At 43.9% G+C, this 23117-nt stretch overlaps 1 protein-coding gene across 1 annotated transcript in view; it reads left to right on the top strand.

Moving 5' to 3' along the window:
* COLGALT2 (collagen beta(1-O)galactosyltransferase 2) overlaps nt 1-22253 on the top strand; it is a 148679-nt gene extending 126426 nt beyond the window's left edge. Inside the window, exons 11-12 of the mRNA XM_077452656.1 lie at nt 4480-4686; nt 19307-22253. Coding sequence (XP_077308782.1) covers nt 4480-4686; nt 19307-19580 — 481 coding nt within the window. The 3' untranslated portion in view covers nt 19581-22253. The remainder of the gene's footprint in view (nt 1-4479; nt 4687-19306) is intronic.
* Nucleotides 22254-23117: the final 864 nt, after the last annotated feature.

The following is a 23117-nucleotide window of genomic DNA, read 5'->3' as shown; positions in this document are numbered from 1 at the left end:
ACAGCTGGAGGGCCACCAGTTTGAGACTCCTGGTCTATGGAGACTAATATTTTAAGTAATTCGAGACTGAACTCTCCTGACAATGAAGTCTGTGTGTACAAAACAGAAAAAGCAGGTCAACTAAGACAACAAGCAGAATTATCAGGTTGTAGGATCAAGAAAAGAAAAGACTTAGCCTTTTTGGGTCTTCCTTCCTTCTGGTCCTTTCAAAAATGCAGCTCTGTTAGTACTACTTTAGCCACTTAAGCCCCGGACCATTTTGCTGGCCAAAGACCAGAGCACTTTTTGCGATTCGGCACTGTGTCGCTTTAACTGACAATTGCACGGTCGTGCGACGTGGCTCCAAAACAAAATTGACGTCCTTTTTTTCCCACAAGAGCTTTCTTTTGGTGGTATTTGATCACCCCTGTGGTTTTTATTTTTTGTGCTATAGACAAAAAAAGAGTGACAATTTTGAAAAAAATGCATTCTTTTTTACATTTTGCTATAATAAATATCCCCAAAAATATATATAAAAAAAGTTTTTTTCCTCAGTTTAGGTCGATACATATTATTCTACATATTTTTGGTTAAAAAAATCGCAATCATTTTTTTTTTACTAGTAATGGCAGCGATCAGAGATTTTTTTATCATGACTGCGACATTATGGCGGACACATCGGACATTTGGCACGTTTTTGGGACCATTGACATTTATACAGCAATCAGTGCTATACAAATGCACTGATTCCTGTGCAAATGACACTGGCAGTGAAGGGGTTAACCACTAGGGGCAGTGTAGGGGTTAAGTATGGGGAGTGATTCTAACTGTTGGTTGGGGGGGTGTGGCTACGTGTGACAGGGAGCAGAGATCAGTGACACTGTCACTAGGAAGAATGGGGAGATGCTTGTTTACATTAGCATCTCCCCATTCTTCCTCTCTGTAAACGATCGCGGGTATCCCTGCGGACATCGAGTCTGCAGGACCCGTGACCTGACTCACGGAGCAACGTACAGATACCTTAGTTTGCCTGTACGAGTCCTTCTGCCAACATATATCGTGAGGCGGTCGGCAAGTGGTTAATGACAAATGATCTATGAATGGAGAAGGCAGACCTTTCATTCATTCGCCCATCCTCCATTCGTAGATTGTTTCTCATTCATAGAAGCAATAATACAGGTGGCTTAAAAGGGTGGGCATAGACAGGAACTCTTAACCACTTGAGATCCGCGCTATAGTCAATTGACGGCTACAGCGCGGATCTCCTTTTCCGGGACTACGTCTATTGACGTTGTCCCGTGTACGAGCGGCCTGCGCGCGCCCTGAGGGGCGCGCGCGGCACGCTCTGTGATCGGCGAGTCCATGAGACTCGCCTGATCACCGATCCGTGCAAGGGGTCGATCCCGACCCCTTATCACGTGATCAGCTGTCAGCCAATGACAGCTGATCAGGTGACATAACGGAGCCGGTAATTGGCTAGTATTCCTCCTCGCGCTGACAGCGCGAGGAGAAAAAAAAAAGCCGATCACCGGCGGCCGTGATCGGGACATCAGTCCCGATCACGGCCAGCAATGCAAGCACCCACCTGCCCCCTGCCAGTGCCCACCTGCCCCCTGCAGTGTCACCCTAATAAAAAGTAAGTGCCCCCGTCAGTGCCACCCAGCAGTGCCCATAGTGCCACCCAGCAGTGCCCACAGTGCCACCCAGCAGTGCCCACAGTGCCACCCAGCAGTGCCACCCACAGTGCCACCCACAGTGCCCACAATCTGCCTCAAAGGTGCTGCACCCCAATGCCGCCCATCAGTGCCCAGCAGTGCCGCCCATCAGTGCCCAGCAGTGCCGTCCATCAGTGCCCAGCAGTGCCACCTATCAGAGCCACCTATCAGTGCCACTTATCAGTGCCCATCAGTCCCATCTATCAGTGGTACCTATCAGTGCCCATCCGTGCCACCCATCCGTGCCACCCATCCGTGCCATCTTATCTGTGCCCATCTTTGCCCATCAGTGCCGCCTTATCTGTGCCCATCGGTGCCGCCTTATCTGTGCCTATTAGTGCCACCTTAACTATGCCTATCAGTGCCCACCAGTGCAGCCTATCAGTGCCCACCAATGCAGCCTATCAGTGCCCACCAATGCAGCCCATCAGTGCCCATCAATGCAGCCCATCAGTGCCCACCAATGCAGCCTATCAGTGCCGCCTAATCAGCGCACTTCAATGAAGGAGAAAAATGACCCGTTTGCAAAATTTTATAACAAACTATTAAAACATGATTTTTTTTTGCATCTTTTTTTGTTTGTTTAGCAAAAAATAAAACTCCGAGCTGTAACTAAATACCACCAAAAGAAAGCTCTATTTGTGGGAAAAAAATGATAAAAATTTCATTTGGGTACAGTGTTGTATGCCCGCGCAATTGTCATTCAAAGTGCATCAGCGCTGAAAGCTGAAAATTGGTCTGGGACTGAGGGGGGTTTAAGTGCCCAGTAAGCAAGTGGTTAATGAGCGCCTGTCTCAGTTCCCTCAGGTTCATTAACTCCCTCCGCACTAGAAAATTACAGTGGTGCAGCTGGTTAGCATCAGAGAAGGAGGATTTCAACTAAGCTAGGAGACATCAGCATAATAAGTAATGTCCCTTGTATTGATTTTTTTTTTTGTAAAATTAGGCTTTAAAGAATCACTAAGTTCTGATTTTCTTGGTAGAGCAGAAGGACTGGATTCAATAAACATGCCTAGTATAGTTTACAGTGGTGTGAAAAAGTGTTTGCCCCCTTCCTCATTTCCTGTTCCTTTGCATGTTTGTCACACTTAAGTGTTTTGGAACACCAAACCAATTTAACCAATAGTCAAGGACAACACAAGTAAACACAAAATGCAATTTGTAAATGAAGGTGTTTATTATTAAAGGTGAAAAAAAATCCAAACCATCATGGCCCTGTGTGAAAAAGTGATTGCCCCCTAAACCTAATAACTGGTTGGGCCACCCTTAGCAGCAACAACTGCAACCAAGCGTTTGCGATAACGTGCAATGAGGCTTTTACAGCGTCCTGGAGGAATTTTGGCCCACTCATCTTTGCAGAATTGTCCTAATTCAGTTACATTAGAGGGTTTTCGAGCATGAACGGCCTTTTTAAGGTCATACCACAACATCTCAATAGGATTCAGGTCAGGACTTTGGCTAGGCCACTCCAAAGTCTTCATTTTGTTTTTCTTCAGCCATTCGGTGGTGGACTTGCTGGTGTGTTTAGGATCATTGTCCTGCTGCAGAACCCAAGTTCGTTTCAGCTTGAGTACACGAACAGATGGTCGGACATTCTCCTTCAGGATCTCTTGGTAGACAGCAGAATTCATAGTTCCTTTTATCACGGCAAGTCTTCCAGGTCCTGAAGCAGCAAAACAGCCCCAGACCATCACACTACCACCACCAGATTTTACTGTTGGTATAATGTTCTTTTTCTGAAATGCAGTGTTCCTTCTACGCCAGATATACTTGGACACACACCTTCCAAAGAGTTCCACTTTTGTCTCATCGGTCCACAGAATGTTGTCCCAAAAGTCTTGGGGATCATCAAGATGTGTTGTGGAGAAATTGAGACGAGCTTTGATGTTCTTTTTGCTCAGCAGTGGTTTTCTCCTTGGAACTCTGCCATGCAGGCCATTTTTGCCCAGTCTTTTCCTGATGGTGGAGGCATGAACGCTGACCTTAACTGAGGCAAGTGAGGCCTGCAGTTCCTTGGACGTTGTTGTGGGGTCTTTTGTGACCTCTTGGATGAGTCGTCGCTGCGCTCTTGGGGTAATTTTGGGCGGCCGGCCACTCCTGGGAAGGTTCACCACTGTTCCATGTCTTCACCATTTGTGGATAATGGCTCTCACTGTGGTTCACTGGATTCCCAAAGCTTTGGAAATGGCTTTATAACCCTTTCCAGACTGATAGATCTCAATTACTTTCTTTCTCAATTGTTCCTGAATTTCTTTGGGTCTCGGCATGATGTGTAGCTTTTAAGGATCTTCTGGTGGACCTTACTGTGTCAAGCAGCTCCTATTTAAGTGATGCCTTGATTGTGAACAGGTGTGGCAATAATCAGGCCTGGGTGTGGCTAGAGAAATTGAACTCAGGTGTGGACAACCACAGTTATAGTATGTTTTAACAAGGGGGGCAATCACTTTTTCACACAGGGCCATGATGATTTGGATTTTTTTTCACCTTTAATAATAAACACCTTCATTTACAAATTGCATTTTGTGTTTACTTGTGTTGTCCTTGACTATTGTTTAAATTGGTTTGATGTTCCGAAACACTTAAGTGTGACAAACATGCAAAGGAACAGGAAATGAGGAAGGGGGCAAACACTTTTTCACACCACTGTAGATGTTAATTTAATTTCATCAGACAGGCAGGAAAGTATCTAAGGTACATGTATATGGAACCATTTAAGAGATTATTCCAGATGCCATAGCAACTAGCAATTTTAGTAATTGTTTTAATGTATATTTGTTTTTTAAAGCTACATTGGCAGGAAAAGAATGCAAGTGCAACGCCCTGAGAAAGCTGTTCCCAATGTAATGAATTTAGTTGAAGCTGATTATTCGTACTGGACACTGGCATATGCCATCTCCCAGCAAGGAGCTCGGAAACTTGTTGCTGCAGAACCGTTGAACAAAATGCTGCCGGTGGACGAGTTTCTTCCAGTGATGTATAACAAGCATCCAGTGTAAGTAAAACCATTATTTATGGTGGACCAAAACTCTCACAAACATATATAAAAAGAAAACATGAGTGATGTTTAAAGGGCATAGAGAATGCTAAAATGCTTTCTGTTTTGGAATGCTTGCAATTTACCCTCTGGCACTAATCACATGAGCAGTGCTCTATCCTGGAGGGCTGCAGAACTGAAAGCATTCCAAGTGGAAGTCGACTTTTTTTCAGCACTCTATACTTTTTTTAAATCAATTGCTTAAGGTGATTTTCATTTTACGTAAAAACAAGTTCTATAACTATGACTATAGAACAACCTTTACCAGAGCCGGACTGGGAATAAAAACCAGCCCTGGAAATAATTTCATACAAGCCCCATAGCATTATTATATCAGCCCAACAGCATAATGTAATTTTTTCATGTCAGAGTGGCCACTTGGCAACCCTGATATCAAAAGTTCTGCTGTGTCTTAAAAAATTTACTGTTGTAAGATCCATTGTGTTGATGGATCTTATTTTGCGCTGATCAATATAATGGCAAACACTAGAGTAGCCTATACAATTTCTGCGGTTTGACTTCATTACACCACCCATCATCTGTCTTTGTTACCATTGCATAAAAAACTATTGATGCAATATTGCTGTTTGTTTTTTAGCACTTCCAAAAGAAATTGTGCATGGAACTTATATCTAGCTTAGAAATATACTCTTTGTATTTGTATATGTTATACTCAGTTACCTAATTTTCACAGTGCATAAAGAGTCTATGCTTCAAAATACAGGAAAGCCCATGCACGTTATGTGCAGCACAAGTGCTAACAACCACTCAGGTGTTCCGTATTCCAAGTTTGCAAAAGCAGAACTAGCAATTGGATGATGTTCTCATAAACCAGCTGCAACAATAAATACCTAGGCTTGGTATTGTAAATTTTGCTCAAAGTTTCAGTGAACCCTGTTAAAGTCTAAAGGGAGAGGGGTGACTTGTTATTGTTATTCAACTCTGGCCAGTTGTAGAGCTAAAAGGCAAGCTATTATCCAACAAATGAAATATGATGCCAGTGACTGCCATGGGTATATGTATTGGTGATAAATAAGAAACTAATCTCAACCTATGCAATATAGCAGGCCTCTCTATCCCTTCCACCAACAGCAGCGTCCGGTACACTGACAATATGGCTGCTCTAAGTTCCCCTTTTATTTTGAGGAGGTTGGCTCTTTCAACCTTCCCCCTTTTAGCCCTTGTACACACGGTCGGACATTCCGACAGAAAATGTCCGATCGGACCATGTTGTCGGATAATCCGACCGTGTGTGGTCTCCATCGGACTGTTTCGGTTGGAATATCCGACGGACAAAGTTTTCCAGCTTGGCTATAAAATTTTCCGACAACATGATCCGATCGGACCTTGTCCGATCATGTGTAGAGAATTCCGATCAGACAAAGTGCCACGCATGCTCAGATCAAATTCCTACACCAAAGCTATTGGCTACTAGCCTGATGGTAGTCCCGTTGTAACTAAATAACATCATTACGTTCTGAACGATCGGATTTTCCGACAACTTTGTCCGACCGTGTGTATGCAACAGTTTTGGGCAAAATCTGTCGGACAAAATCCGACGGATTTGGTTGTCGGAATGTCCGACCGTGTGTACAAGGGCTTAGACCCATCTACTGTGCTGGCTTTATGTTTTGAAAATTTGTTTTTAAAAACATGCTGGAGCTGAAAATGTAGAACCACAGGCTTTGTTGCAAACCTATGTTATCGGCAAACCTGAACTTCATCACTAATCACAAAGGACCTGACATGTTTCAGTCCACAAGTATCAATATATAAACCTTTTATGAACCAGTCTAACAACAGTTGGGACCAATTATTGAACAACACTTTGGACATGCCTAAAATTCATAGTAAAATGATTGCCTAATATAGCCAAAACAGCACAATTTGTTGTATATAAAGCTAGTTGGAAATCATTTGCAAACACAAACTAATTTAAATACTGTACTAAATCATAAGGTAAATTGCTGACACTTAACCACTACAGCCCCGGACCAATAAACACCTTAAGGACCAGAGGTCTTTTTCCAATTTTGCACTGCGCTGCTTTAACTGGTAATTGCGCGGTCATGCAATATTGCACCCAAATGAAATTTGCGTCCTTTTCTTCCCACAAATAGAGCTTTCTTTTGATGGTATTTGATTGCCTCTGCGATTTTTATTTTTTGTGATATAAATGGAAAAAGAGCGAAAATTTTGAAAAAAAAAGATATTTTCTTCTTTTTGTTATAAGAAAAATCGAATAAACTAAATTTTAGTCATACATTGAGGGCAAAATGTATTCAGCCACATGTCTTTAGTAAAAAAAATGTCAATAAGCATATATTTTTTGGTTTGCGCAAAAGTTATAGCGTCTACAAACTAGAGTACATTTTCTGGAATTTACACAGCTTTTAATTTATGACTGCCTATCTCATTTCTTGAGGTGCTAAAATGGCAGGGCAGTACAAACCCCCCCCCCCCCAAATGACCCCATTTTGGAAAGTAGACACCCGAAGAAAATTGCTGATGGGTATGTTGAGCCCATTGAATATTTTTTTTTTTTTTCCTAAGGGATTGAATAATGACAAAAAAAAATTTTTTTACAAAAAGTTGTCACTAAATGATATATTGCTCACACATGCCATGGTTATATGTGGAATTGCACCCCAAAATATATTCCGCTACTTCTCCCGAGTATGGAGATACCACATGTGTGGGACTTTTTGGGAGTCTAGTCGCGCACGGCACCCCGAAAACCAATCACCACCTTCAGGATTTCTAAGGGTGCAAATTTTTGATTTCACTCCTCACTACCTATCACAGTTTCGAAGGCCATAAAATGCCAAAATAGCACAAAACCCCCCAAAATGACCCCATTTTGGAAAGTAGACACCCCAAGCTATTTACTGAGAGGCATGTTGAGTCCATGGAATATTTTATATTTTGCCCTTAAGTTGCGGGAATATTACAAACTTTTTTTTTTTTTGCACAAAGTTGTCACTAAATGATATATTGCTCACACATGCTATGGGCATAAGTCAAATTACACCCCAAAATAAATTCTGCTGCTTCTCCCGAGTACGGGGATACCACATGTGGGGGACTTTTTGGGAGCCTAGCCACGTACGGGACCCCGAAAACCAAGCACTGCCTTCCGGATTTAAATATAAAATGCTACCAAAAAAACTGTTAGCGATCACAGGGATCAGGCCTGACTCTGCGATCGATGCAGTTATGTGTTTAGTGTTTTGTAAGTGACAGTGATCGATCGATACTGCACTTGGGTGGGCTGGGCAGAGGGGCAAAACGCAGGTGCTAGCAGGTATCTGGGCTGATCCCGCTAACAATGCGTTTTTTTGGAACCCTGAACTGCTGGGGACGCTAGTATAGATCTGATCAGATCAGATATTGATCTGTTCAGATTCTATACTACTACAGGAGGTTTATGCTTTGCGTGTGGGTGTTAGCGGTACTGGCACTAACCTAGCGCTGCCTGGGGCGACGCAGACCCTGACCCTAAAACCTAATTGATATCACCCGCCAGGTGATCAGGGGGTTAAACCTTTGTTGGGTAATAAATGGTGGGTGCCCCGATGCTATAAAAAGCAAACTAACCAGAGTCACCCGTAACACTTATACGGTGATCAGTGGTGAAAGGGTTAACTAGGGGCAATCAGGGGGTTCAAATTTTTATTAGGTAGTATATGGGGGTCCCTGGCGCTATATAAAAACCTGACGGGGAACCTAAATAACTAACTGGCTAACCAGCGTCACCAGTGACACTTATACTGTGATCGCTGGTGAAAGGGTTAACTAGGGGCAATCAGGGGGTTAAAACCATTATTGGGTAGTATATGGGGGTACCTAACGCTATAAAAACCTGGCGGTGAACCTAAAAAAATAACTAGCTACCTAACGACACTAGTGACACTAATGCAGCGATCAGAAAAACGATCGCTTAGTGACACTGGCAAAAGGGGGTGAAAGGGTTAACTAGGGGCAAATAGGGGGTTAAAACCATTATTGGGTAGTATATCGGGGTACCTAGCGCTATAAAAACCTGGCGGTGAACCTAAAAAAAAACTAGCTACCTAGCGACACTAGCGACACTAATGCAGCGATCAGAAAAATTATCGCTTAGTGACACTGGCAAAAGGGGGTGAAAGGGTTAACTAGGGGCAATCAGGGGGTTAAAACCATTATTGGGTAGTATATCGGGGTACCTAGCGATATAAAAATCTGGCGGTGAACCTAAAAAAATAACTAGCTACCTAGCGACAGTAGTGACACTGATGCAGCGATCAGAAAAATGATCGCTTAGTGACACTGGCAAAAGGGGGTGAAAGGGTTAACTGTAGGGGCAATCAGGGGGTTAAATCTTTATTGGGGGGGTGATAGGGGGCTACCCTGGACCTAACACTAACTGTCCTGACAGTTTTAACTGTTACAACTGACACTGAATGCAGTGATCAGTAAAGAAATGATCAATGCAATCAGTGACACTTTGACTGGGGGGGGATCGGGGGATGGTCGGGGGGGATCAGGGGGGGTTTGTGTACCTATGTGTACCTATGTGTCAGTGTAGTGTTTTGGTGCACTTACTTTTAGTCTTCTCCTCGTAGTCTGGTCAAAAAGACTGCCCCGAGGAGAATTACATCACTTCCTCCTTCCTGTGTAAACAATACACAGTGGGAGGAAGCTTGTCATTGGCCAGGAGCAATCCAGAGGGGGTGACCAGAAACCAACGGCCATCCCCTCATCACGGATCGCTCCTGGAGCGAACCGGACCACCGATCGGACCCCCCACCCGCTGGAAGGCAGGCACGTACATGTACGTGCTTGTGCCTGCCTGTGCCATTGTGATGACGTACAATGGCAATACGGCGGTCCTTAAGTGGTTAATGTATATCAAAAGGCTATACTGCATGTGGCTGGAACATTTAGTTTTGTTGTACAGGTTTTAAGGCGATACATTGTGGCATTGCAGCTTTGTAAATACAAATGAAAACTAGGAGGGGGTAAGTAACTGGTGTCTAGAGTGAGGGGAAATTAGTGAGGGAGAACCAATTGGCATGGTGATGTTCTTGCAGCATACTGTAAGTTGGATCCAGCGATGAGGAGGGAGGAGAGTATGATGAGGTCTCTGACCGTACCTGGGTGCCCGATAGAGCGAGGGAGAAGCACAACCCCAGTAAGGTAGGATGTCATTTAGAGACAGCTTGCAGAGCAGTAGAGGGAAAAGCCACCCAGTCCACTTGATGGCATAGCTCCACAGGTGCCGTGCACTGTGGTTCCTCAGTCTGCTCCCCAGAGCTCACCTGTGTGGGCCTTCATTGTATCAATCATGGTAACACATCAGCCATTTGGGTACCATGTGTAGAGACACCTGACCTCTCACCACACAGTTCATTGAGAACAGCACCAGAATGATAGTCATCGGTAAAATGGCCACACTCCTCCTTGCCCTCATTCCAGCTCTTCCCTTTCCACCTCTACACACACTACACATGATTCACTCTCAGTGTCTTCCAGGGATAGAGATGATGATATATCAAGAGGTGTCACAGGTCAACCCTAAGGTTCATCCAGCAGGAAAGACAGTCTGCATGGGACCAGGCAGAGTAGGAGTGTAGGCTGCAACCTTTCTCTGATTTTGCTAACCCCACCCGATAATCTGTAGCATTGAGCAGTCACATTTTACAGCTGCTAGAGTGAAAAATACATCCCTAGCCACCCCTATGCTTAGCACCTAAATGTCAGTTTGACCATATCACTGGCTTTACAACTCCTGCCTTTCCATTCGGTTGATTCTGCCCTTTTTTTTTGGCCTGTGCTGTACCACAGTGTCAACGCCATCTCTTTGCCATCCCTGGGCTTGTGGAAGGCAATGTTTCCACATCGCTGAACCATGAGGTCAGCAGTAAGGTCCACATGACCACAGACATGTTGTTCAGCAAGTATGGGCCGGAGTGCAATATATCATTCAAAGCCAAATGGGTGACGGGGCATTTTTTGTTTAGCATACCAACTGCTCCAGCTCTGCAATGTGGGTTTTTGGATTGTGTTTTTTTTGCCCCTGTGTGGTAACTTATATGATGTTGACAGCTTTAGATTTTTTTTTTTAAAGTATATACAGTTTTTGCCTGTAATGCCTCTGCTGCATTTAACACTCAGTATTGCTACACAAAAAACAGGCGATTTATGTGATGCCGGAATATGGTGTTGTCCCCAAGAATCATGATAGGTTGTAATTCCACTTACAGTTTAAAGGAATCCTCCAAGCGTGTTGTAAAGGAATTACATTTTATTTTCCTGCGCACTGCTCTAAAATGGCCTCTAAAAATGGCCTCTCAATATTGAACTTTAAAATTGTTTGACTTGACGTTAGAAAATGACCATTACTAAAATGGAACATTCGTCTACTGTGGATTTAAGTTAGGTTTGAATTCCGAAATAAAACTTTGATTTGTGCTGAGCGTTCACCAACTGAACTAGGATCTGTTCAGCTCATCACTGATCACCATATACAAGCATCCTCCAAACTTGGATTCGTGATTTACACCTTTAAAGCTACAAGAAATGACTCTCTCCCTGCTGTATGGTATTTTTAAAATATCAGCATATCAACATTTCAATGGCGAGTTGGCTGACTCTCTCAAGACGCTCTTAAAGCCCTATTTTGATGAGGAGGGTTATGAGAAATTGAAATCCCAAACAGGATATTGCACTAAACCTGTAGGTAAATAATAGAACCAGAACCTTTGCTAAATGGAAGAAAGGGATTGTTAATAAAGTTGGCAGTGCCTCCACCAAGCAAAAGGGCCTTCTTGAGAAATTATCCAGCAATGTAATCAAAGTAATTGAAGGCAGAAGAACTACTGAACCAGCATATAACATTAACCATATAAATATAGATACAGACCAGTATAGAAACAATATAAGTTTTTTTTATTAGAAAATAATAATAATAACCATACCTCTACATTCAATGTACAAACAGATATTATCAGCAAAGGGTCTGATAGGATTCCTGGTGGAATTGTGCACATATACCCTGGGATACTTAGTTATTTATAGAGATACCACCAGGTGAATGTTGCAGCACTGGTGGAATTGTGCACATATACCCTGGGATACTTAGTGGGTTATTTACTAAAGGAAAATCCACTTTGCACTGCAAATGCACTTGAAAGTGCACTTGGAAGTAAAGTCACTGTAGATCCGAGGGGGACATGCAAGGGAAATAAAGAAACAGCATTTTAGCTTGCACATGATTGGATGATAAAATTCAGCAGAGCTTCCACGCATTTCAGATCTACCCCTTAGATTTAGAGTGACTGCACTTCCAAGTACACTTTCAGTGCAATTTCAAGTGCATTTGCAGTGCAAAGTGGATTTTCCTTTCGTAAATAACCCCCTTAGTTATTTATAGAGATACCGCCAGGTGAATGTTGCAGCAAAGTCACGTAGCAGGGGCCCCTGAGGATTATGCAGCATCCGTCTTTGTGTCAAAGACCTAAAGACAAAATTTGCTGTGGCAAGGAAACTCCCAGCTGTTACGCAACCAGTCTGGAAACGCAGTCCTAGTTATTAGGGATGGCCGAACGGTTCGCCTGGTGGTCGTTTCGTGGCGAATTTCGGCTGTTCGCCGTCCGCCCGATCGGCGGACTATTGCCGCCGTTCGCCCGGCGGACTTTCGTGTTTACTGTGTAAAAGAACTTTGACCTATGATGACACATCCATCATGGGGTACAGGACAGCCAATTGAGACATTACAGCACATGGACACTTGGACATTCCCCCTAACTTATAAATAGACCCGATCCGGCGGCCATTTTACATTCTTTCTTCTGTCACTATAGGGAGAGGTTACTGTGTGGAACAGGGAGAGACTGCAGTGACCCAAATCGCTAGCTATTTGGTCCACAAAAGTTCTTTTCAGGACTGGTATAGGTGTTAGGTATAGTTCAGCATATAGGTTTGAGGCACTGCTGTGCTACTGATTGTTGCAGCAGCCTGTCTTGTGTCAGTGTAGAGAGAGGGACAGGACGCTGTGTGCTACAGGGACAGTCAGTTTAATCATTAGCTGTTACTATTAGGTCCACAAAAGTCCTTTTCAGGACTGGTATGGTAAAGTAGTACAGGATAGAGTTTTGAGTGCTATTCAAGTTATTGTTCCAGCAGCCTGTGTTTTGTCAGTTTAAATAGGGACAGGCAGGAAGCTGTGTGTGAGGCAGTGAGGGACAGTCAGTTTAATCAGTAGCTGTTACTATTAGGTCCACAAAGGTTCTTTTCAGGACTGGTATGGTAATAGGCTTGTACACGTATAATATTCTTTCTTCCATATATAGAAAGAATATTATACTTGACTGCTACCCTTCTGCTGCAGTAGTCCTTTATCAGTATAGGGACTGAGGTACCGTCTGCTAATCATTCACAACCTACTTGTTCCACAAAGGTCCTTATAAGGACTAGTAAGGTATAGGGTACTACAGTACATAGGGTTGAGTGAGGTACAGTCTGCTATTCCTTAATGACTGGTATAGGTCCACAATATATAGGGTTGAGGTGCACTACTGCTGACTGCTGCCCTTCTGCTGCAGTAGTCCTTTATCAGTATAGGGACTGAGGTACAGTCTGCTAATCATTCACAACCTACTTGTTCCACAAAGGTCCTTATAAGGACTGGTAAGGTATAGGATACTACAGTACATAGGGTTGAGTGAGGTACAGTCTGCTATTCCTTAAGGACTGGTATAGGTCCAGAATATATAGGGTTGGGGTGCACTACTGCTGACTGCTGCCCTTCTGTTGCAGTAGTCCTTTATCAGTATAGGGACTGAGGTACAGTCTGCTAATCATTCACAACCTACTAGTTCCACAAAGGTCCTTATAAGGACTGGTAAGGTATAGGGTACTACAGTACATAGGGTTGAGTGAGGTACAGTCTGCTATTCCTTAAGGACTGGTATAGGTCCACAATATATAGGGTTGAGGTGCACTACTGCTGACTGCTGCCCTTCTGCTGCAGTAGTCCTTTATCAGTATAGGGACTGAGGTACAGTCTGCTAATCATTCACAACCTACTTGTTCCACAAAGGTCCTTATAAGGACTGGTAAGGTATAGGGTACTACAGTACATAGGGTTGAGTGAGGTACAGTCTGCTATTCCTTAAGGACTGGTATAGGTCCACAATATATAGGGTTGAGGTGCACTACTGCTGACTGCTTCCCTTCTGCTGCAGTAGTCCTTTATCAGTATAGGGACTGAGGTACAGTCTGCTAATCATTCACAACCTACTAGTTCCACAAAGGTCCTTATAAGGACTGGTAAGGTATAGGGTACTACAGTACATAGGGTTGAGTGAGGTACAGTCTGCTATTCCTTAAGGACTGGTATAGGTCCACAATATATAGGTTTGAGGTGCACTACTGCTGCCCTATACTGCAGCAGTCCTTTATCAGTATAGGGACTGAGAGTTTTGTCACAGGGTCATTTAAAAAATGACAGGCAGAAGAAGAGGCAGGCCCTTCCACAGGGGTGGTAGGGGTAAGGCAGAAGCAACAGGCTTGAGCCAAAGTGGGAAGTTGCAGAAGGTGCGTTCAATTACTTTAAAGGACGCACCAGACTTGGTTGAGTGGCTCACTCAGCCTTACTCCTATGCACCCTCCTCATCCTCTCGATCTGCACCCACTTCTTCACTCTCTGCTATGTGCACCCCCAAAGACACTACCACCAACAACACCACCACCACCACATACCTTCCGCTTGAGTCACAGGAATTATTTTCCGATCCATATCAAGACATTTCTGATGCGCAGCCACTCTTGGTATTGGATCAGGAAGAGGAGGTAGCAACAACCGCCACTCAGCAGTCTGATGACAGTACCCAGATCAGCCCAAGGAGGAGGTTGGTCCCCGGTGTTGCTGCCTACTCCGAGATCTCTACTTATAGCGGTGGGGAAGGTGACATCGATGATGACGTGTCTAGTGATGTCACGTGGGTGCCCACAAGAGAGGAAGAGGAGGGGAGTTCAGAGGGAGATATGGACCAGCAGATAGGGACGAGAAGCAGGAATAACTTACATTGCACAGGAGGGACAAAGCAGACTGCTAATGTATCAGGAGCGAGTCATCGACCATGTACTGTCACATCTGGCGCTCCCAGGACACCGGCACATGGCTCCGCAGTGTGGGCATTTTTTAACGTGTCCGCTGCTGACAATAGCATTGCCATCTGCAATCTTTGCAGTCAATGCATTAGTCGCGGTAAGCCCAACACTCACCTAGGGACTACCGCCTTAAGAAGGCACATGAGCAGCCATCACCGAGCCCAGTGGGAGCAACGGAACACACAAAGCCACACTCCAGGCTCTCACCATCCAGCCTCGTCTTCTACTTCTCCTTCTCCTCTCTCCTCACAATTGTCCTCCACTCCACCTTCCATCACGCCAAGCTCACGTTTTTCTGCAAAAAGGCAGGCTTCCGTGGGCCTAATGTTCGAGCGTAAAAAAATGATGACGCCGGATAACCCCAGTTGACGGCCGGCTTGTCAGAACTCATAGCCCGCCAACTACTGCCATATAAACTGGTGGACTCAGAGGCCTTTTGCAAATTTGTGGCCATTGGAACACCACAATGGAAGGTCCCAGAAAGGAAGTATTTCTCAGAGAAGGGCATCCCAGAGCTATATGGCCATGTTCAGCGGCAAGTGAATGTATCTCTGGCACACAGTGCTGGTGCCAAGATACATCTGACCACAGACACGTGGTCTAGCAAACATGGGCAGGGAAGGTATATCACTTTTACTGCCCACTGGGTGAACCTTTTGACGGCCGTCAAGCATGTAACCCGTGGCACCCGTGTAGATTTGGTTTTACCGCCACAGATTGCATGCAGGCCTGGCTCTTCTTCTCCTCCTACTCCTACTCCATCCTCCTCCCTCTCCTCCTTGGCTGACTCCTCCTTTTCCGCTGCTAGCGTCTCTTTCGCTGCGCCGCCCAAGCTCCCCAGAACCTATTCGACATGCCAGGTGAGACATTGCCATGCTGTGCTGCGTCTGTTGTGCCTGGAAGCCAAGAGCCACACTGGCCCAGCTCTCCTTTCAGCTTTGCATTCACAGGCAGATCAGTGGCTAACACCGCTCAATTTGACAGTTGGTAAAGTGGTGTGTGACAACGGTGTCAATCTGCTTAGCGCATTGAAACAGGGCAAAATGACGCACGTGCCATGCATGGCACACATCTTAAACTTGGTCATGCAGCGATTCGTTGTCAAATACCCTGGGGTCCAGGACATCTTGTGGCAGGCAAGGAAAATCTCAGCCCATTTCAGAAGATCTTACACGGCAATGGCTCGCCTTGCTGACATTCAGCGGCAACACAATCTGCCGGTCAGACGTCTTATTTGCGATTGCCCGACGAGATGGAACTCAACCTTCTATATGCTTGATAGGCTGCTCCAGTAGAAACGTGCAGTTAACGTCTACCTGTATGAACTCTGCGGCAGAACAGGTTCTGGGGAGCTAGTTTTTTTTTCACCGCGCCAGTGGCTGCTCATGCACGATGCATGCAGACTTCTGTGACCATTTGAGGAGATCACCAAACTGGTCAGTCGCAGCCATGGCGCCATCAGTGACATGGTACCTTATGCCTTCTTTATGGAGCGTGCATTGCGTCGTGTCATTGATCAAGCTGTGGAGGAGCAGGAGCGGGAAGATGAGGAAGTCGCAATGCTGGATGAATTCCCAAGGGGGGCTACTCTATCTGAGACAAGTCAACAACAGGAGTCTGAAGGGGAGTCAGAGGAGGATGGTGCCGGGGCGGATGAGGAGGAGCAAGAAGAGCATGCTTTAAACCTTTCTGGGATCCCTGTTGTTGTGCGTGGATGGGGAGAGGAGAATGAAGAGGGCGACATTATCCTGGATGATGAGCAGGAGCCAGGCCACCATACCGCTTCCAGTTTAGTGCAAATGGGGGCCTTCATGCTCCAGTGTTTTAATAGGGACCCCCGTATAAAAAGCATAAGGGTCAAGGACCAGTACTGGGTGGCAACGTACTTAGACCCCCGATACAAACACAAAATAGCGGAAATGTTACCACCGTCACAGAGGGCTGTCAGAATGGAGCACTTCCAGGTCTTGGTTCGAGAAATGCTGCATTCTGCTTTTGCGTGCGCTGGCAGAGGAGCAATTCTCACTCCCAGAGAAGGAGTTGCGGGTACCAATCCAACAGCGCCTGCAAGAAGAGGCCGGTTTGAAGATGTGTTGGTGACTTCGGATATGAGGTCATTCTTTCAGCCGACCCATCGACAGGTGTCATCCGGATCCAGCATCAGGGAACGCCTAGACCGTCAGGTGTCCGACTACATTGGGTTAACGGCCGATGTGGACGCTCTGAGGAGTGATGAACCCCTGGACTACTGGGTGGGCAGGCTTGACCTCTGGCCAGAGCTTGCCCAATTTGCAATCGAACTGTTGGCTTGCCCCTCGTCCAGTGTCCTGTCCGAAAGGACGTTCAGTGCAGCAGGGGGGATCGTCACCGATAAGCGTACTCGCCTAGCTCACGACAGTGTTAACTACCTCCCATTTCTAAAAATGAATGAGGCATGGATCTCGGAGGAATTCAACACATGTGACCAGTAGACCATGTATATGTCTATAAACGATTTTTTAATCGAGCGCACAGACCTTCTTTCTTCATTTGGCTCACTTCCTTGTCCAAAAAAAGCACACCGTACTATATGCCCGTACCCTCTAGTTTGAAGAGGTTGAGCGGTGTCATATTTTTACTGGGGCTGCTTATTATGAGGGGCTCCCACCATCCCTGTGCTGTGCTGACTTCCTCCTGGGGCTGCTTATTATAAGGGGCTCCCACCATCCCTGTGCTGTGCTGACTTCCTCCTGGGGCTGCTTATTATTAGGGGCTCCCACCATCCCTGTGCTGTGCTGCCTTCCTCCTGGGGCTGCTTATTATGAGGGGCTCCCACCATCCCTGTGCTGTGCTGCCTTCCTCCTGGGGCTGCTTATTATGAGGGGCTCCCACCATCCCTGTGCTGTGCTGACTTCCTCCTGGGGCTGTACCTCTGCTGTGCATATTATGAGGGGCTCCCACCATCCCTGTGCTATGCTCATTATGAGGGGCTCCCACCATCCCTGTGCTATGCTGACTTCCTCCTGGGGATGCTTACGGTGCAGGTGTCAGTGCTGTATATCACGGTGCTGGTGTCAGTGCTGTATATCATGGTGCTGGTGTGAGTGCTCTCTATCACGGTGCTGGTGTCAGATCACTCTATCACGGTGCAGGTGTCATTGCTGTATGTCACGCTGCTAATGTCAGTGCTCTCTATCACGGTGCTGGTGTCAGATCACTCTATCACGGTGCTGGTGTCAGTGCTTTATGTCACGCTGCTGATGTCAGTGCTCTCTATCATGGTGCTGGTTTCAGATCACTCTATCACGGTGCAGGTGTCATTGCTGTATGTCACGCTGTTGATGTCAGTGCTCTCTATCACGGTGCTGGTGTCAGATCACTCTATCACGGTGCAGGTGTCATTGCTGTATGTCACGCTGCTGATGTCAGTGCTCTCTATCACGGTGCTGGTGTCAGATCACTCTATCACGGTGCAGGTGTCATTGCTGTATGTCACGCTGCTGATGTCAGTGCTCTCTATCACGGTGCTGGTGTCAGATCACTCTATCACGGTGCAGGTGTCATTGCTGTATGTCACGCTGCTGATGTCAGTGCTCTCTATCACGGTGCTGGTGTCATTGCTCTATGTCACGCTGCTGGTGATCATCTCCTGCACCCTCTTCTTTGCCTACCCTGTCCTTCCCTCTCCTCCATTGCCTTCATGCGCTCCACAGTCCTGAATTGTCACAACAATTTCACATATAAAAAAAGAATGCTTGTAGTTGTCGATCCCAGATTCACCTCATACATGTGTTATGTCATTGGCCATGTGGTGGGACTATGTTTGCACAGCTAGTAATTATTTTGTGGCTGCAAATTTGACCTGTAGGTTTGCAAAGTTCGCCTCCCATTGAAGTCAATGGGGTCCGCCACGAACGTTACGGTTCGCGAACGATCGGCCGCGTTCGCGAAACGTCCCGTCGGAAGTTCATCCATCACTACTAGTTATCTGGCAATAATCATCTATTTTGATCTGGAATTAGTAGCATGGACAGAACATTTGGCCTCAGACCTTCTGCTTCTCTGCTTCCTCCGTCCAAGATCTTTTCCCAACAACCCCTAAGTCAGGAAGTGACATACAGAATTTTACATTGCAATGTGATACTAGCAGCTGACAGTAGAGGGCATTGAATCCCTACACATGCCTTGAGAAAGATGGCTAGCACACTACTGAAACATCTATACAATAAACATTTTAACTATTTTAAAATCTAACTGTATATGTAAATGTATTTTTTCATTAACTGATGTCAAAATGTAGTCAGCTAAAATTACATTAACTATTTGACTGCATTTGGACGTACTCAAAACACAAATCAAATGTGTCTGCACAATGTTATTGTTAGGTGTCTTTTAATGTGTGTGTTTCTGCGTAGGTTAATTTGATCCACTCTTGTGTTTTTAGAGATACATACATGGAGTTTTATCATCCACGGGACTTGAAGGCCTTCTCCGCTGAGCCATTGCTTCTCTACCCCACTCATTACACAGGTCAAGTAGGATACTTTAGTGACACAGAAACATCCACTATATGGGACAATGAAACAGTATCAACAGACTGGGACAGAAGATATTCAGGAAAAACCAGGCAACAAGGTGAAATACATACTGATGCTCAGAACACCGAAGCATTGTCACCACAGGCAACACTTGATGCATCATCACGGGATGAACTTTGATTGTTGTAAAGTATGTGTAGAGCAATTCGATTTTGTATAGAACAATTTAACTGTGAATAATTGAGCATTTTTTTTGTAAAGATAAATAAACGCGAGTATTGTACACTTTGTAAAATAACAAAAGCAACACTTGGTTTGCAAATCTTGAAGTTGCTCACTAACCGCTCCTCCAAGAAAAATCAAGAACACGCTGGGGAGTCTGGACTCTCTATGATACATATTTATGATTTTATTTATGTACATTTCAAAAGTAATATATGTTCTTTAGGTGTGTCAATATTGCAAAGGATTTCAAAATTAAGAACATATATGATATCGTTGTACAACTAGAAAAATGTATTTTTTACTTTGATACTAGAACTTTCAATGGTAACTATTTTTACAAATTAATATGAATTTTGGATAAATGGGTTTTGTTAATTTTTTTATGTTTTATTCAAGTAGAATTGAGAATAATTAATACATAAAAGATATAAATACATTTATTTTTGTTACTGTAATAATGATGACAATAAGCTGCTGTTTCAGCTAGTTTTGTGAAAATCTCTCATATAAACAGGAACTATAATTATTGTGAAGTTTGACAGAGCACCACAAATGTTATCCATGCGGCAGACCCATCTGTGATGTTCAATATTACATTTTCCAAGTGGTATCTGTACAGACAGTTTCCAGATTCACTTGTGAATAAAGAGTATAATTAATCATCTAGGCTTGCATCTGAGATACCTAATTGCAGCGCAAAGGTATGGAAATAAATGTATTTCCAGGTAAGAAGTCCACTCTACTTATTTTAGACTAAAAAAGAAAACGCATATTTCTGTTCTGCAATCCTACAACATTCTCAGTAGAGGTTTAGGGCAGGAATAAAAATTATTTGTATAACACCTTCTTTGCAGTACCAAAGTTGGCAAGCAAAGTGAATATCTAGTATTGGATATTTAATACCATGGTCTGAAAATTTGAAGTAAATTTCAAGTGTTTGTAAAGGTTCAATTTAAAAAAAATAACAAACATGTCATACGTACCTGCTCTTTGCAATGGTTATGCACAGAGCAGCCCTCCTCTTCTCGGATATCCCACCAACACTCCTGGCCCCTCTCCACTGCTGAGTGCCCTCATAGCAAGCATGTGTGCTCACTCCTGAGCCATCTCTGTATGTTTATGAGACACACAGAGTGTGGTTCAGCCCCATCCTCTGCTCTCTTCTCACTGGGTGTGATTGACAGCAGGGGGAGCCAATGGTTCCCGCTGCTGTGTCTCAGCCAATGAGGAGGCAGAGACCTTGGAGAGCTTCTGCTTCTGCTCTCGTGCACATCACTGGATTGGGCTCAGGTGAGTATGGGGGGGGGAGCTGCACACTGAAGATTTTTTACCTTCATGCATTGAATGCATGAAGGTAAAAAAAACCTTCAGCCTTTAGAACCACTTTAAAGGCCAAGTCTATCAAAACTGATTTTAAACTTCACTAGAGCATGGATCATATAGAGCATGCATAGGCTTGGCTGGAAAGATTTTGACAAGTGGCTAGTAGCGTCAACAAGTTGTGTAGCTGATACTTCTCTGTGTCAGGTAAAAGTTTGTATATTGCCCTGTACACACGGTCGGACATTCTGACCACAAAATCAGTTTTTTTCTTTCCCGAAACTGGTGTTGCATACACACGGTCGCATAATGTTGTCAGAAAATCCGATCGTTCTGAACGAGGTGACGTACAACACATACGTCAGGACTATAAACGGGCCAGTAGCCAATAGCTTTTGTCTCTCTAGTTTATTCTGAGCATAGAGCCCACACACGATCGGATTTTCCAGCAACATAATCTGATCTGACTTTTTCCACCGTGTGTACAGGGCATTAGACTGATAGGAAGGCTGGGTGCCACTACTGCATTAAGTATGTAAATATTAGCAACCACAACTGTCAAAGCCAGCAGATTTGTGTATGAAAATATCTCTGTTTACTATCGTCATCTAAATCTCAATGTATATGACCAATTTAACTGGATTTATTTATCAAAATGTTTCAAAGCTGTTTTTACATGTTATACTACACTGGGTGGATATAAGATAATTTGGTTAGTACACTTTATACTATAATACTGATATGAGAAGTATCTTACTGCCAGTTAAGACCAGGAAAAGCATTCCATCTAAACTCTTAAACCCCAAGAAGGGGACAATCCCCTGGACCAATTATAGTCATAATATTCTCTATTTATTAGATTCCCTTACATGATTAGTTCTTGTAAGGAAGGAACCATCTACGTTTAAATATAATAAAATGTAGGTTATTATAAGTCAGAAGTGTTTTATAAAGATTGGACCAAATTTAACAGTTTCTTAATATGTTTAAATTAAACTGAATAAAACATATTTTCTCTTTTGATCATGTTTTTTTTTATTCATCTAACACAAATAGTTTGTAGGCAGATATTAAAGGGAGTTAGCAGGAAATATAATGCCTGTGGAGAAAACCCAGGACCCAGTTGTGTTGCATATTATCAATACAGCGGAAATGTTCTTTTTATATATGCAGTACTGTGCAAAAGTTTTATGCAGGTGTGAAGAAATGTCATAAAATAAGAATGCTTTCAAAAATATATATTTTAATTGTATTTTTAAAGAATTTACAAAATGCCAAGTGAATAAACAGAAGAAAAATCTAAATTAACTCTGCATTTAGTGTGATCACCCTTTGGCTTCAAACCAGCATCAATTTTTACACTTGCACACTTTGTGCATTGCACCTGCTCGTGGCTGGTTTATGGTGAAATTATGTTCTTTCCACTTCTGGATTATGGCCCGAACAGTGCACACTGGAACATTCAGAATTTTAGAAATCCTTCTTTAACCAATGCCATCGGTATGTTTTGCAACAATATGGTTGTGAAAGTCTTAAGAGAGCTCTTTGCTTTTACCCATCATGAGATGTTTGTTGTGTTACACCTTGGTAATGAGACACCTTTTTATAGGCCATCAGTTGAGACTGAACAAGCTGATATTAATTTTCACTGACAAAGGGCAGGATTGCTTTCTAATTACTGATAGGTTTCAGCTGATGTCTTGGCTTTTCATGCCTTTTTGCACCTCCCTTTCTTCATGTGTTCAAAAACTTTTCCCTGTGTCATTCCATTTTTTTACATATAACTTAATTTCTGAAATTATTTGTTTTGATTGCTTTGTATGTATGGATTGCATGGGTTTTTACCGACATATGGTGAAAAATCCATGCCAATAGCACCTATAGAAATATATTTACCTAGGAAAATAATAAAAATAGTGACGTGTTCAATACTTATTTTACCCGCTGTGTGTATATATTAGGTGTGCTACATTTGGTGTTATCGCTCTCACTCTCTCATACTGGTCACTTGAATGTTCAACATGGCACCTCATGGCAAAGAACTCTCTGAGGATCTGAAAAAAAGAATTGTTGCTCTACATAAAAATGGCCTAGGCTATAAGAAGGTGACCAATACCCTGAAACTGAGCTGCAGCACGGTGGCCAAGACCATACAGCGGTTTAACAGGACAG

Source organism: Lithobates pipiens, unplaced genomic scaffold (assembly GCF_037356315.1).
Source record: "Lithobates pipiens isolate NorthernLeopardFrog02 unplaced genomic scaffold, aLitPip1_a1.2 Scaffold_23, whole genome shotgun sequence".
In the NCBI taxonomy this organism is placed as follows: domain Eukaryota; kingdom Metazoa; phylum Chordata; class Amphibia; order Anura; family Ranidae; genus Lithobates; species Lithobates pipiens.
This window is presented reverse-complemented; position numbering and strand designations above follow the sequence as displayed.